Raw genomic sequence first — 16,213 nt, forward strand, 5'->3', positions numbered from 1 at the left:
CTGCACTGGTAGAAAGTACAGAATAGAGCTTCATAAATATATTCTCAAAATCACTAATTACCCCGGTAAATATAACATTTTACATAAACCTCCCATGACTGATGGTGAACTTAAACTTGCAAATCTCCTGTGTCATTCCAATTTTGATGTGTAAATATATACACATACGGTATATATATAGATATAGATATGGAATGCTTCACAAATTTGCATACAGTTATGGAATCTTATAACACCCCCAAAAATGTTCTCTACACATAAAGGTGTGATTTGTGCAATTACATTGCTGAACTGTGTGGTTCAGTATGATTGGATGATCAGCATTGGAAAAGGACAATAAATAGGGAATGTGTCGTCCCATCGAATGGACTGTAATCTTTGTGATCAGGTTTGAAGTTGAAAATGAAGCTTGAAGTTTTCTTTTCCTGTTTGCTGAATTATTCGATGAAGATAGTCTTTATCTGGTTGTTATCACATTGTTTACAATACTCTAATTATACCAGAAGTATATCTTCTCATATAAAGATTTATTAACATCAAATGATTCCAGCACAAAAGGAGTCAAGTTTTTTGTTTTGAAGTACCATACATGCTTTAGTACAGTTTCAATAGGATACATTCCTAATCCGGGATTTGATTAGCAGCTCTGGTTTTGGTTTTCAGTAATTCTTTATGTGTGTTTCATCATATTAAGTTGAACTAACGATGAAACTAGCCTAAATTTAGTGCATATTAGAAGTTGGCATCAAGAAGGTCACAGAGTCCTGGCTGTATTATAACTGATGATGCCTTCCCGAAAGAAAGAAGACATATTTTATTTTCATCCATCCAAGATAGATCAACAAACTTCCAATTTCAATTAGGACCTTACAGAGACATGCATGTGTACAATCATATCACAACAGCTGCAAACATTTCAAATTATTTGCAATTTATTCCTAAACCGATATCAGTAAATTTATCAACTTTAAACTTAGAACATTACTGATTTTGCATTAAACAATAATGTTCGTTTACAGTACTTCCAGTACTTTGATTTGGTTAAAAAGCTTATATTATTTTGAGAAATTGCCTGTTATAGTATCTGTTTGCGGTGGTCTTATGTTACAATGAAGTACCTTCAAGGTCATAGGAGTTATATGTGATAATAGACTAGAAGCGAAATACTTGAAATGCTACAAAGTTTGTCCTAATGACAGACCCAAGGGGCGATGGAATAAATCTACAAACGATGTTTTTCGATATGACTATTTGATGTGATAATTTCTGAACCCCCCTCCCAACAAAATCCTAATTTCACACTGCAGCACAGGCCCGTTTGGCCTCTTGTATCAGCTATTTCAAATCTCCGAAGGTCCATTAACAACAGATATATATATAAGGCAAAATAGTTCAAATAATGTTGGAATGTTATATTGTGAAGTTCTATTGACATGGATAGGAAGTAAATCGAAATTGGACAACCAATAGAAATACACGGACGGGTACCGAAAAGAGTATTGCTCCGAACAACATCATATGATGCCCAGAAACTTCCCAAATAGGAATGCACTATGGAAAATAAGGAATTTATAGACAATTAAACAGGTGGTCAAGAAACAAATATGCTTAGAAGACAGACTCCAGCTATTGATATTACTATAACAAGATGCATACTGATACTGTACTAGGAAAGGGATATTCTTCTGTGACCATGGATGTCTTGACGTATTGTTCCTATGTGCGATCTAAGGGAGGCGATATCAGCCAGGATAATGCTGCCGAGAACCATGACCAATAGGAGGATACCAAACGTGCCCACATAGCGGATATGTGGCCGTGGATCGGAGGCACACGTCTTCCTTCTCACGTACGAAGAAAGAGCGGTCTTCTTGACAGTTGTGTTAGCCTTCAGTTGATTAGCCACCGAAGTTAAGGCTAATTTGTCATTTATAGGTGTTTTACTGTGCCATTTGTAGTAAGCTGTGTACATCGAGCAGTCACAAAAACAGCAGCTCTTCGTCTTATCATCCACACCTAGAGAGAAAGCAAATATACTAACGTTGTTCCTTACAATAACGACGGTACTCTTGGTATGATGTGATACATCATAGATATGTGTTCCTACAGTACAATAAAGCGACAATTGGTATTCTATGCCAGATCATAATTTGAAATAATTTGTAAATTAATCACTGGACACTCAATAATGTAAAAATATCTCACCAAGAGTTGTTGAAATCGACTGGTCGATTGAAACGGGAACAGAAGTTGAAATGATTGTTGTGGTTGAAACTGTCTCCGTCGTCAAAATAGTCAGGGTGGTTGTCTCTGCTGTCATTGTAGAGGAAGGTTTCACCGACCTGCCGGAGTCATTTCTTTGGAGGGATTCGTCATCTGTAAAAATTGTTCACAAGACGCACTTGGTATTAGTACTGAGCCAAACAAATTAAATCACAGCTGAATCGTCCTTATAAGATTCCTTATAGGACTCGTCAGTGATGTTAGGGACATATTACAGCTGTATCGTCCTTATAGGACTCGTCAGTGATGTTAGGGACATATTACAGCTGTATCGTCCTTATAGAACTCGTAAGTAATTATAGGGACATCATACAGCTGTATCGTCCTTCTAGGACTCGTCAGTGATGTTAGGGACATCATACAGCTGTATTGTCCTTCTAGGACTCGTCAGTGATGTGTAATGTAAGGGACATCATACAGCTGTGTCGTCCTTATAGAACTCGTCAGTAATGATAGGGACATCATACAGCCATATAGTCTTTATAAGACTCGTCAGTGATGTTAGGGATATCATACAGTTGTGTCGTCCTTATAGGACTCGTCAGTGATGACAGGGACATCATACAGCCGTATCGTCCTTCTAGGACTTGTCAGTGATGACAGGGACATAATACAGCTGTTTCGTCCTTCTAGGACTCGTCAGTGATGATAGGGACATCATACAGCTGTGTCGTCCTTATAGGACTCCTCAGTGAGGACAGGGACATCATACAGCTGTATTGTCCTTCTAGGACTCGTCAGTGATGTGTAATGTAAGGGACATCATACAGCTGTGTCGTCCTTATAGAACTCGTCAGTAATGATAGGGACATCATACAGCCATATAGTCCTTTATAAGACTCGTCAGTGATGTTAGGGATATCATACAGTTGTGTCGTCCTTATAGGACTCGTCAGTGATGACAGGGACATCATACAGCCGTATCGTCCTTCTAGGACTTGTCAGTGATGACAGGGACATAATACAGCTGTTTCGTCCTTCTAGGACTCGTCAGTGATGATAGGGACATCATACAGCTGTGTCGTCCTTATAGGACTCCTCAGTGAGGACAGGGACATCATACAGCCGTATCGTCCCTAAATGATTCGTCAGTGATGTAAGGAACATCATACAGCTGTGTCGTCCTTATAGAACTCGTCAGTGATGATAGGGACATCATAAAGCTGTATCGTCCTTATAGAACTCGTCAGTGACGATAGGGACATCATAAATCTGTATCGTCCTTCTAGGACTCGTCAGTGATGTAAGGGACATCATACAGCTGTTTTTTCCTTCTAGGACTCCTCAGTGATGACAGGGACATCATACAGCCGTATCGTCCCTAAATGATTCGTCAGTGATGTAAGGGACATCATACAGCTGTATTGTCCTTCTAGGACTCGTCAGTGATGTAAGGGACATCATACAGCTGCATTGTCCTTCTAGGACTCGTCAGTGATGATAGGGACATCAGACAGCTGTGTCGTCCTTCTAGGACTCGTCAGTGACGATAGGGACATCATAAATCTGTTTCGTCCTTCTAGGACTCGTCAGTGATGTAAGGGACATCATACAGCTGTATTGTCCTTCTAGGACTTGCCAGTGATGCTAGGGACATCATACAGCTTTATAGTCCTTATAGGACTCGTTAGTGATCATAGGGACATCTTACAGCTGTATTGTCCTTTAAGGACTCGTCAGTGATGGTTTGACCAAACGTGTAAATACCTAGGAGGCGACAGTAAACTAAAACAGGTTGAAAGTTAGAAGTGACAACAAACCATTAAGGGTATGATGTGGCTCGTTGTACGATTTATGCTACGAGAGCTGATTGATAAGTTGTGAGCCTCGTATTGAAGGATCTCAAGGATGTTCTTTTTTAAGTCCCACTATTCTCTGATTATAAAGGGGCGTGTACGCAAGGACTGGTATAATTTGGTTAGTTTATATCGACGAGGTAGCACTCTAAAGTAAACAAGACAAGCGGCTTTTCCAAAATGGACAAACTCGCTTAGGGTTAGGGTGAAATAGTCTGCCATTGCCGTGGCTGCCATTCACGATTGTGGCTTTAAATTCATTGAGCATCCGACTTATTTACATGATCTCGCTCTATGAGACTTTCATCTATTTCCCAAACTGAAAACAGCTATTTCAGGCACCCTAACACTAACCCTAAACCTTACATGCAATGGGTGACTTTTTGGACAGCCAAGAAAAAAATGGCATTGTGGCCCTTAAACACCGCTGGCAAAAATGTATAGATACTGAAGGGGATTATATTGAAAAATACTACAATATGTCCGGCAAAATGCAAATCCTTCAATATGAGGCTCACAACTTATCAATCAGCCCTCATATGTACGTTTGGACGACCATCACGATGATTCACTTAAACGAATTCAAGAAAACGTGAAAAGAGTGATTACATAATTGATATTTGATATAATGTACGCATTACACCTACGTTACGTCAGAGAAGTGTAGTCAATGACATCATAATTTTTGTTATCAAGTCTTGATTGTGATATCGAAACTTGTGGTCAACTGCATGAGTGATTAGGTAATGGGAAAAGCCACGGCACAATGTCCGTCGACAGAGGAAGCCTTTATACATACAGAGACATATTTACCTGCCAGTGGGTTGTGATCGTAGTGTCCTAATACCATCAGAACAGGAGCAGCTATGTAGGGTTCTGTAAAATAGACAGCAGTTTCTTTATTTTCTGGTGAAAATCACTAACTTTATTCTATGGGTGCCAGAACATTAAATTTTCATACCATGACAATTACGTAAAAATGATCCATACATTTATCATATTTTTTTGTATTGACTTTAACTATCCTATTTCGTGTATATAAGATGTAGCCATTTACCTCCAATACCGTAAACATCAACATCCACAGATGCCATGTCTGGTAATGCGAATATCAGACATTTTAATCTCAGAACTCCTCTTGGTAGATATTCTTTCATGCCACAATCAAAGGTCTGGAAATTAAAATATACTACTTTTCAGCACGACAGAAAAAAACAGAACCCAAACTTCGATTAGGAAAAGAAAGTGGGGACTGAAAAAAAGTGACAAAAATAGTAAAGGCGTAAAAATGTAAATTTTATTTATTTTACAACAATTGCCAAATAAGTTAATATACCAACTTATCTTAAAAAACGATTGTTGACTCGGGTGGAAGCTCACGAGGGATCTTACTGAAGGAGGAAACCGAAGTAACCAGCGAAAACCCACGTGGTCAGGCAGGTGACCCAATACCTTTTCACGTCAGGAGTCAGTTACCGAGTTGAAGTAGCAAACGAGATGAAAGAATGAAGAACCTAGTGGATTACTGAAGTAATAGTAAAACAGCAGAAAGAAGTGAGGAAATAAATAGACAACAGGAAGTGAGGAAATAAATAGACAACAGGAAGTGAGGAAATAAATAGACAACAGGAAGTGAGTAACTACCAAATCAAAATGTACTACGGAGGCAGCTGGTAGAATGCTAAATGAACGTGAAAACCAGCAGTGAATCATGAAAATGTCGACACAAAAAGCCATATATATATTTATTGGTACCTACGTGAAGTGTATGTATTAGTAAGGTGTGACATCGAGGTTTGACATATGGAAGGGGTGATGAATTAAAATCTCATTATTGCATTCTTTGATAGGGTTGCCGTTTTGACTGAATGTATTTTGTTGAAATACCATGTGGAGGTGAGATTTACTGTAGTGTCAGACCTGGACTTCTTGTGTTGACTGCACTTAATAGTACTTATTAAAGAGAGTCTGTGTTTGTTTGTCGATTGTTCTTAGTGCAGGCTGTTGAGTTGGGTAAATAAATTATTGTTGATTATACCCTATTTCTCCCAAGTGTGTGATATTTCTCCGCTTCACAATTTATTGTGGAATATTTGAGTTTGTATAGACACGGACTTTTCGACACTGCTTTCTGGACATGGTTGTGCACGCGGACGGCAGTCACAAAGCCAGTTGTATTCTCAAAATCAATCTGGAAAGAAAGAGAAGGAACCGTTACAGTGTTAGTCATAATCATAATCACAAGCTTCATTAATTAATACAACAAGCTGCATAATTGTAAAAATAGATAGTCAGCTTTATTAACCAATTAACAATGAAACACGCATATATGTTAGACTAATATGGTAAATTCAAATTATCTTTGTATGCTAGAAAAAAACCGAAGAGTCCGACCCGTAAATGAAGCAGTACATGTAATCCATCCACACGAGGGTAAAATATCAACATTGAAAAGTAAAATGAGAATAAATACACGTATTTAAGAGTAAGCGTCGTTTGTATCATCGAAGACAGCCGCCTTGAGAATAAAGTTCAATTTCAGGTAGTGTTTTAAAAATAAAAACTTAGGTGGTACACTCCGTAGGTACTAACTGGAAATAGAAAAATTACATTAAGAAAAGTGAAATGATCGCCGTTATCGTGCATCCTGGTGGTTATCTGTCTATGTGGGGTAAAATATGACAATAGGAGTATACTTTTGTCAAACATAAATAGATCAGAATCCAAAATTTCAGGTCAGAATCCAGATCAGGTAAAAGGCTACTTTATTAATGTGAAGTAACCAATATTAATTAACCAATGTTTCCACACAGAAATAAATATAAACTAGTGACACCATGTTTGGTATGTGAGATTGTAATATCTTACCTTTGTTTCATTCCCATCTGTCATGTGTGTTGTTTTAAGTAATACTTCAATTTGAGTAAGTGGCATGTTCAAATTCCAGTCATCTGAAGGGTAATACAATAACCTGTTTACAAAACCCCTTAATTCTTAATGTTAAGTCGGGTGTAAGGTGGTACGGCACAGTTGTTTTTGTTGAAATGTATTATTAATCACAAAAATTGTAATACGAATTGTAATATAATGAATAATTAAAAAAAAATTCAATACCACCATACAGGTAAACCTGTTAATCCAATACCACCATACAGGTAAACCTGTTAATCCAATATCACCATACAGGTAAACCTGTTAATCCAATACCACCATACAGGTAAACCTGTTAATCCAATACCACCATACAGGTAAACCTGTTAATCCAATACCACCATACAGGTAAACCTGTTAATCCAATACCACCATACAGGTAAACCTGTTAATCCAATATCACCATACAGGTAAACCTGTTAATCCAATATCACCAAACAGATAAGCCTGTTAATCCAATATCACCATACAGGTAAACCTGTTAATCCAATATCACCAAACAGATAAGCCTGTTAATTCAATACCACCATACAGGTAAACCTGTTAATCCAATACCACCATACAGGTAAACCTGTTAATCCAATATCACCAAACAGGTAAACCTGTTAATCCAATATCACCATACAGGTAAACCTGTTAATCCAATATCACCAAACAGGTAAACCTGTTAATCCAATATCACCAAACAGATAAACCTGTTAATCCAATACCACCAAACAGGTAAACCTGTTAATCCAATATCACCAAACAGATAAGCCTGTTAATCCAATACCACCAAACAGGTAAACCTGTTAATCCAATACCACCATACAGGTAAACCTGTTAATCCAATACCACCATACAGGTAAACCTGTTAATCCAATACCACCATACAGGTAAACCTGTTAATCCAATACCACCATACAGGTAAACCTGTTAATCCAATACCACCATACAGGTAAACCTGTTAATCCAATACCACCATACAGGTAAACCTGTTAATCCAATATCACCAAACAGATAAGCCTGTTAATCCAATACCACCATACAGGTAAACCTGTTAATCCAATATCACCAAACAGATAAGCCTGTTAATCCAATATCACCATACAGATAAGCCTGTTAATCCAATACCACCATACAGGTAAACCTGTTAATCCAATACCACCATACAGATAAGCCTGTTAATGCAATACCACCATACAGATAAGCCTGTTAATCCAATATCACCAAACAGATAAACATCAAACATAATCGAAACTCGTGCAAAATCAACACAATAACAACATATGAAAGTAGCCAAAATAATCAAATCAAATTATCTTGACCATGATCATACAAGTTAAACATTATGAATAAGAAAACATGACCAATAGTTGACACTGTAAAGAGGTGGAATTTCAATGCTTCTGTACTGTCAATAGATTTCCTGGCGTTATATAGAAGAAACTCACCTGTTCGTATTTTAAATGGAGTGTTAGTCGAATTGGAAAAATAGAAAAATGATGGCATCTTTGAACAGTGTGTGGTGTTTTCGTCCCTCTGTATTATCCCTAGATAGGCGGTATTATTGGTAGAGGTTTGTTGCAGCAAAGTCAGGAAACCTTGTGTTCTACAAAAAGGAACTAAGATATATACAAGGGAGCTAATACACCCTCACACACACGCACACACACACAATCACACACACACACACAAACACACACACACACACACACACACATATATAACATAGTTGATGTTTATTGTTAGACAATGGAAGTTATTAGTATCGCATTTAAATACTTATTACTATGCTATATAATTATAATCCTCGTCACATTTTATTAGTTACATTTTGTAGACAGTTCGGTCGCGTCTTAACATGAAGGAACTACCGGTATTGCCAAATCTCTAACTTTAACATGAAGGAACCCGGTATTATCAAATCTCTAACTTTAACATGAAGGACCTATCGGTATTATCAAATATCTAATTAAACATGAAGGAACTACCGGTATTATCAAATCTCTAATTTAAACACGAAGGAACTACCGGTATTATCAAATCTCTAATTTAAACATGAAGGAACTACCGGTAATATTAAATCTCTAATTAAACATGAAGGAACTACCGGTATTATTAAATCTCTAATTAAACATGAAGGAACTACCGGTAATATTAAATATCTAATTTAAACATGAAGGAACTACCAGTATTATCAAATCTCTAATTTAAACATGAAGGAACTACCGGTAATATTAAATCTCTAATTAAACATGAAGGAACTACCGGTATTATCAAATCTCTAATTTAAACATGAAGGAACTACCGGTAATATTAAATCTCTAATTAAACACGAAGGAACTACCGGTTTTATCAAATCTCTAATTTAAACATGAAGGAACTACCAGTATTATCAAATCTCTAATTTAAACATGAAGGAACTACCGGTAATATTAAATCTCTAATTAAACACGAAGGAACTACCGGTTTTATCAAATCTCTAATTTAAACATGAAGGAACTACCAGTATTATCAAATCTCTAATTTAAACATGAAGGAACTACCAGTATTATCAAATCTCTAATTTAAACATGAAGGAACTACCGGTAATATCAAATCTCTAATTTAAACATGAAGGAACTACCGGTAATATTAAATCTCTAATTAAACATGAAGGAACTACCGGTATTATCAAATCTCTAATTTAAACATGAAGGAACTACCGGTATTATCAAATCTCTAACTTTAACATGAAGGACCTACCGGTTATATCAAATATCTAATTTAAACACGAAGGAACTACCGATAATATCTAATCTCTAATTTAACCACATTATTTTTTTTGTCATTTTGACCTTCATGAATGTGGTTAGCGAATGACACTGACATTAAGGTTAATGAGGTCCTTCAAAAGGGATTGATCAAATTAATAATATTTCGGAGGATATCGCAACAATGTCATTGAAAGGTGTCTTTGTTGCCAGAGAGCCTTTACTACCGATCTGATATACGCTGTGTACACACGTAAATGATATATTCTACCACGTTTGCTATGCAACGCCAATTTTGAAAAAACTCGTATTATTTGCCAGTAATCCACTCTCGTGTCAATAAAATACGCTCGTGAGTCACGGCGGTTACAATCTTTCCCCTCCAAAATCGTGCATTTGTAAACAAACATGTCGGCGCCAAAACGTTTGAAAGTCGGAGACGGTGTATTTTACAACGGAGAAATTTGCCAGATTGTTAATTTCTATGACTTTGCAAAACAATATGTTGTACGGTCAATTTCCACAGGCAACCTTTGGAGAGCATTTCTACATGAATTGCTGGCCGACATCCCCGAAAGTTCTCGTAACGTTGCCGTCAACTGGCTTGGGATTGACGTCAGCTTTTGAATGTTTCTTGTGAATTGTAACAGTCATGTAGCGACACATTTCTCGGGGTTTCTTTGTGCCGTTTTTCTATTAGGAAGAGATAGAACTAAACAGTACATGGTAGAATAGAAATAATCAATTTTGACTCGTGTATTGTTGCAGGATACACAGCTCGGATATTTTGCAATATTAATTAATAACTCAGGCCTGTGGCCTTCTTTATTAATTTAATTGCAAAATATCCTCGTCCTCGTTATATATCCTGCAACAATACACGAATCATCGTTAATTATTTCTTAAATATAGTATAGATGGTTACTCTGATGGTTGTACCACGAATGATTTAATGAATTTCAAAAATAAAATGTCAGGTTACTAGTACTAATAAATCGACAATAAAGAATTAGTTAAATAAATTTTCGGGGAGATATTTGGTCCATACAACAAATGAGACTAATACACAGGTGTGAAGTTTATATACCTAAAAGCTTTAATGCATAGCTGTAAGTTATGCAAGGAAAAGCGTAACGCCATGACTACATTGATATGAATGCTACTTACTGAAGAATACTTCCATCATTTAGATGTTTGTTTTTTAAACTTTCTTGTTATGTGTTCTTATTTCCAAATTAAATGATAATATTTCATCGAGGTACTTTATATACAGGATATCCATAGTTTAAATATGCGTTCTAGCTGGTCGACAGTACCGAGATTGTGTACCAAACACACGGGAACTTTTTTGTTCGTTTTTTTTTACAAGTTTGTTTGGTTTTTGAAATCAATATATCCAAAAGAATATTGTAGTTTGCACAATTGTGTATATCATCTTGGGGGTGATTCAGACACAATCAAACCATTATAATTTAAATCTGTAGCATGAATTAGACCGGTTTGTCGATTTATGTCGATTTATCCAGAGCATTTGTTTTCCATGAACATTAGAATTTTAAGCTTACTTTTTGTCACCTTTTTGTCACGTTTACCTTACCCGAAATTTGTAGTGAGTGTACTTGGTGATTCCAGATAATCGGTGAAGTCCGGGAGAAGGACAATGTTCTCAGATTGGAACCAAGCATCGAGTCTGGACGAGTTCCTGTCTGTTACTACAAAGCTGCTGCTCCATAGAATAGTGCCTCTGTAGTTGGTAAGTAGTAGACTGAGCTGTTAAATATATATTCAAACCAATTTAATGAATTTCCCTTCATTAGGAAAGAAATATTAGTTCATCTGAATTGATTACATCCGATGATTCTTAAACACAGTTTTACTTTATTTAGACATACTCACGTGAACTGGGGTATGTTCTTTCCACTGATCAAGTAAACTGCTCCCGTAGTAATCGCTATCTATCACCTGGCGAGTAAAGCTGGAGTTGGATCGTGACATGCCAGGACAAGGTGGAGTATTTGACATGACGTCGTCCAATCCGTAAGTAGAATTCGCTCGCAACATCAACAATATGTGCGTCCGGGAATCGCCTTTAATCACTGATATCGGAATGAAATATGAAAAGAGATATATAGAAATTTACACATTTACATGTATATGTTGCTCTTAGCGTAAAAAAAACTTTACCCTGGTATGAATAAGAAATAAAATACTTAAAATATGGCACCGAACAACATATATATTTTCTTAAGACTTCAGTGATACTCCAGTATGCTGGTAGTTACTGACAGGGTTTTACAATATCTGAATATATATTGTCCCTCAATTACACAACAACAACAACATTGTTCATGTATTACACAACATACAACAGCAATGTACATAAATAACATAACATAAGTGCAATAAATTACACAACAACAGTGTACATACATTACACAAAAACAACAACAACAACACATGTGTTTATAAATAACACAACAACAACGGTGTCCATAAATTATACAACAGTGTCCATAAATTACACATTACTAACAATATCCATAAATTACACAACAACAATAGTGTGTATGAACTACAAAACAACATAGGCAATAAATTACACAACAACAGTGTACATATATTACACAACAACAAGAGTGTCAATATATTTCACTCGTGCGGCTAATATTTTGATATTTTTCACTCGTGCTGCGCACTCGTGAAAAATATCAAAATATTAGCCCCACTCGTGAAATATATTTGGTATTATTGAAGACACTGTTAGATATCCTCTATAAATTACACAACAACAGTGTACATATATTACCTAGCATCAAGAGTGTCAATAAATTACATAACAATAATGTCTATCAATTACACAACAACAATGTCCATAAATTACACAAAGTAATGTCTATAATTACACAACAACAGAGCCCTTGAATTTTGTATTTCGTGTATGATTTCGATTTTTAAGACCACGAAATATTACGGCGAAGTTCCAGAATAGCCGACCCATCACTTCTAGGTGGTATGTCTGTGTGGGAAAACAAAAACTAACAACCAAGAAAATTAATAGAAACTCTGGCAATAACTACAATGTGTATTCAAAGGGGAAAATGACGTTGTTTACCTTATCTTAATGATACATTAACACGCTTCATATAATGTGTCCGGAGTCGTATACACCCCAGGATACCATAGAATGTGTCCGGAGTCGTATAAACCTCAGGATACCATAGAATGTGTCCGGAGTCGTGTACACCCCAGGATACCATAGAATGTGTCCGGAGTCGTATACACCCCAGGATACCATAGAATGTGTCCGGAGTCGTATACACCCACGGATACCACAGAATGTGTCCGGAGTCGTGTACACCCCAGGATACCACAGAATGTGTCCGGAGTCGTGTACACCCCAGGGATACCATAGAATGTGTCCGGAGTCGTATACACCCACGGATACCACAGAATGTGTCCGGAGTCGTGTACACCCCAGGATACCATAGAATGTGTCCGGAGTCGTATACACCCACGGATACCATAGAATGTGTCCGGAGTCGTATACACCCCAGGATACCACGGAATGTGTCCGGAGTCGTATAAACCTCAGGATACCATAGAATGTGTCCGGAGTCGTGTACACCCCAGGATACCATAGAATGTGTCCGGAGTCGTATACACCCCAGGATACCACAGAATGTGTCCGGAGTCGTGTACACCCCAGGATACCATAGAATGTGTCCGGAGTCGTATACACCCCAGGATACCACAGAATGTGTCCGGAGTCGTGTACACCCCAGGATACCATAGAATGTGTCCGGAGTCGTATACACCCACGGATACCACAGAATGTGTCCGGAGTCGTGTACACCCCAGGATACCACAGAATGTGTCCGGAGTCGTATACACCCACGGATACCATAGAATGTGTCCGGAGTCGTATACACCCCAGATACCACGGAATGTGTCCGGAGTCGTATTGACCCCAGGATACCATATAATGTGTCCGGAGTCGTATACACTCCAGGATACCATAGAATGTGTCCGGAGTCGTATACACCCCAGATACCACGGAATGTGTCCGGAGTCGTATACACCCCAGGATACCATATAATGTGTCCGGAGTCGTATACACCCCAGGATACCATAGAATGTGTCCGGAGTCGTGTACACCCTAGGATACCATAGAATGTGTCCGGAGTCGTATACACCCCAGATACCACGGAATGTGTCCGGAGTCGTATACACCCCGGGATACCACAGAATGTGTCCGGAGTCGTATACACCCCAGATACCACGGAATGTGTCCGGAGTCGTATACACCCCAGGATACCATAGAATGTGTCCGGAGTCGTATACACCCCACGGATACCACATAATGTGTCCGGAGTCGTATACACCCCAGGATACCATAGAATGTGTCCGGAGTCGTATACACCCCAGGATACCATAGAATGTATCCGTAGTCGTATACACCCCAGGATACCATAGAATGTGTCCGGAGTCGTATACACCCCAGGATACCATAGAATGTGTCCGGAGTCGTATACACCCAAGGATACCATAGAATGTGTCCGGAGTCGTATACACCCCAGGATACCATAGAATGTGTCCGGAGTCGTATACACCCCAGGATATCATAGAATGTGTCCGGAGTCGTATACACCCAAGGATACCATAGAATGTGTCCGGAGTCGTATACACCCCAGGATATCATAGAATGTGTCAAGCAAACAGTGATAGTTTAAATAATTCGACATTAGGTACCGATGAATAATCATCATATTGGTGAGAGAAATGGAAGTTATCAATATGTGATTTCCACTCCCGGTTTCTTTTGGAGGATAGTAAGCAGCAATAACCCAGTAGACCACTGCTACTGTTTAGATGCTGTAAATAACATGTACAGATAAAAATCATGACAAACGTTAGATGTTTATTAATCACGTCCCTCGTGTCCTACAGAAAGTGTCCACTGAGAATATAATCACGTCCCTCGTGTCCTACAGAAAGTGTCACTGAGAAACATAATCACGTCCCTCATGTCTTACAGAAAGTGCCACAGAGAAACATAATCACGTCCCTCATGTCTTACAGAAAGTGTCACAGAGAAACATAATCACGTCCCTCATGTCTTACAGAAAGTGTCACAGAGAAACATAATCACGTCCCTCATGTCTTACAGAAAGTGTCACAGAGAAACATAATCACGTCTCTCGTGTCCTACAGAAAGTGTCACTGAGAAAATAATCACGTCCCTTGTGTCCTACAGAAAGTGTCACTGAGAAACATAATCACGTCCCTCGTGTCCTACAGAAAGTGTCACAGAGAAACATAATCACGTCCCTCGTGTCCTACAGATTGTCACTGAGAAAAATAATTACGTCCCTCGTGTCCTACAGAAAGTGTCACTGGGAAACATAACCACGTCCCTCGTGTCGTACAGAAAGTGTCACTGAGGAAAACAATTACGTCCCTCGTGTCCTACAGAAAGTGTCACAGAGAAACATAACCACGTCCCTCGTGTCCTACAGAAAGTGTCACTGAGAAAATAATCACGTCCCTCATGTCTTACAGAAAGTGTCACTGAGAAACATAATCACGTCCCTCATGTCTTACAGAAAGTGTCATTGAGAAAAATAATTTCCCCGTCCCTCGTGTTCCACATAAAGTGTCACAGAGAAACATAACCACGTCCCTCGTGTCCTACAGATAGTGTCACTGAGAAAATAATCACGTCCCTCATGTCTTACAGAAAGTGTCACTGAGAAACATAATTTCTGTCCCTCGTGTCCTACATAAAGTGTCACTGAGAAAAATAATTTCGTTACCTTGTTTAAATGCATTATCCTTGGGTAAACCATTCGTCTGGTAAGCAAGTAAAAGCAGCAATAAAAATACAGATCTCAGGATTGTTCCTTTGTACAGCATCCTCGTCATGGTTGATCATACATTAAAATCTTTGTCCTTAGTTGTGTATATGTCGGGGTATACTGCTCATAACGGTCAATACAGCTGTAATAATTAAAGGCTTTATCGATATGGCTTTACATATCGTAACCATCTAGTGTATAAAATGATGAATAAGTTATGGGGGAGTGGGTTACTAATGCATTTACTGACCGTCTACAAGTGATAGATATTGATAACTATAATGACAGATGTAGTTGGGTGATTTGGTTTTAATTCTAGTAATGAGGCTTGGAAATTCAAGGCAAAGAAAATATTTATAACAAATACGGAAGTATAATATGTCTACTACTTCTGCCTTTATGCCATCGACATTTTTTTTTCGATTTTCAATGCCATCGACTTTACAAACGCTGTCTGCATATTTACTTAAAAATATTTTTCATACTCCTTTTTGAAAGTATTCTTCAATTAAATAATACCAATAAAAGTAACATATGTGCACACTTTGAAACTGCTGCCCTTGACAATGTACCTAATTTCTGAAGTCGTAAATATATAAATAGATTATTATGT

General features: G+C 37.9%; 1 protein-coding gene across 1 annotated transcript; it reads right to left on the bottom strand.

The window, feature by feature from the left end:
• Positions 1-1,397: 1,397 nt before the first annotated feature.
• LOC117325092 lies at positions 1,398-15,776 on the bottom strand. Its single transcript, XM_033881030.1, has 10 exons — positions 15,559-15,776; positions 11,642-11,841; positions 11,343-11,515; positions 8,444-8,601; positions 6,948-7,030; positions 6,118-6,270; positions 5,137-5,251; positions 4,893-4,955; positions 2,206-2,376; positions 1,398-2,016 (listed from the first exon to the last, which is right to left on the bottom strand). Exons 1-10 carry the CDS (start codon positions 15,665-15,667, stop codon positions 1,667-1,669), a joined length of 1,575 nt encoding a protein of 524 aa, XP_033736921.1. The 5' UTR covers positions 15,668-15,776; the 3' UTR covers positions 1,398-1,666.
• Between the last annotated feature and the right edge of the window lie 437 nt (positions 15,777-16,213).

This window comes from Pecten maximus, chromosome 1 (assembly GCF_902652985.1).
Source record: "Pecten maximus chromosome 1, xPecMax1.1, whole genome shotgun sequence".
In the NCBI taxonomy this organism is placed as follows: Eukaryota; Metazoa; Mollusca; class Bivalvia; order Pectinida; family Pectinidae; genus Pecten; species Pecten maximus.

What these genes read in the sequence shown, in the direction of transcription:
- LOC117325092 (XM_033881030.1), bottom strand. Translation starts at nt 15,667, where the DNA reads ATGACGAGGATGCTGTACAAAGGAACAATCCTGAGATCTGTATTTTTA. An exon ending in TGATGTTTACGGTATTGGAG is followed by an intron (nt 4,956 to 5,136) that starts GTAAATGGCTAC and finishes TCTATTTTACAG; the next exon opens with AACCCTACATAGCTGCTCCT. An exon ending in GTCGATTTCAACAACTCTTG is followed by an intron (nt 2,017 to 2,205) that starts GTGAGATATTTT and finishes CTTTCTCTCTAG; the next exon opens with GTGTGGATGATAAGACGAAG.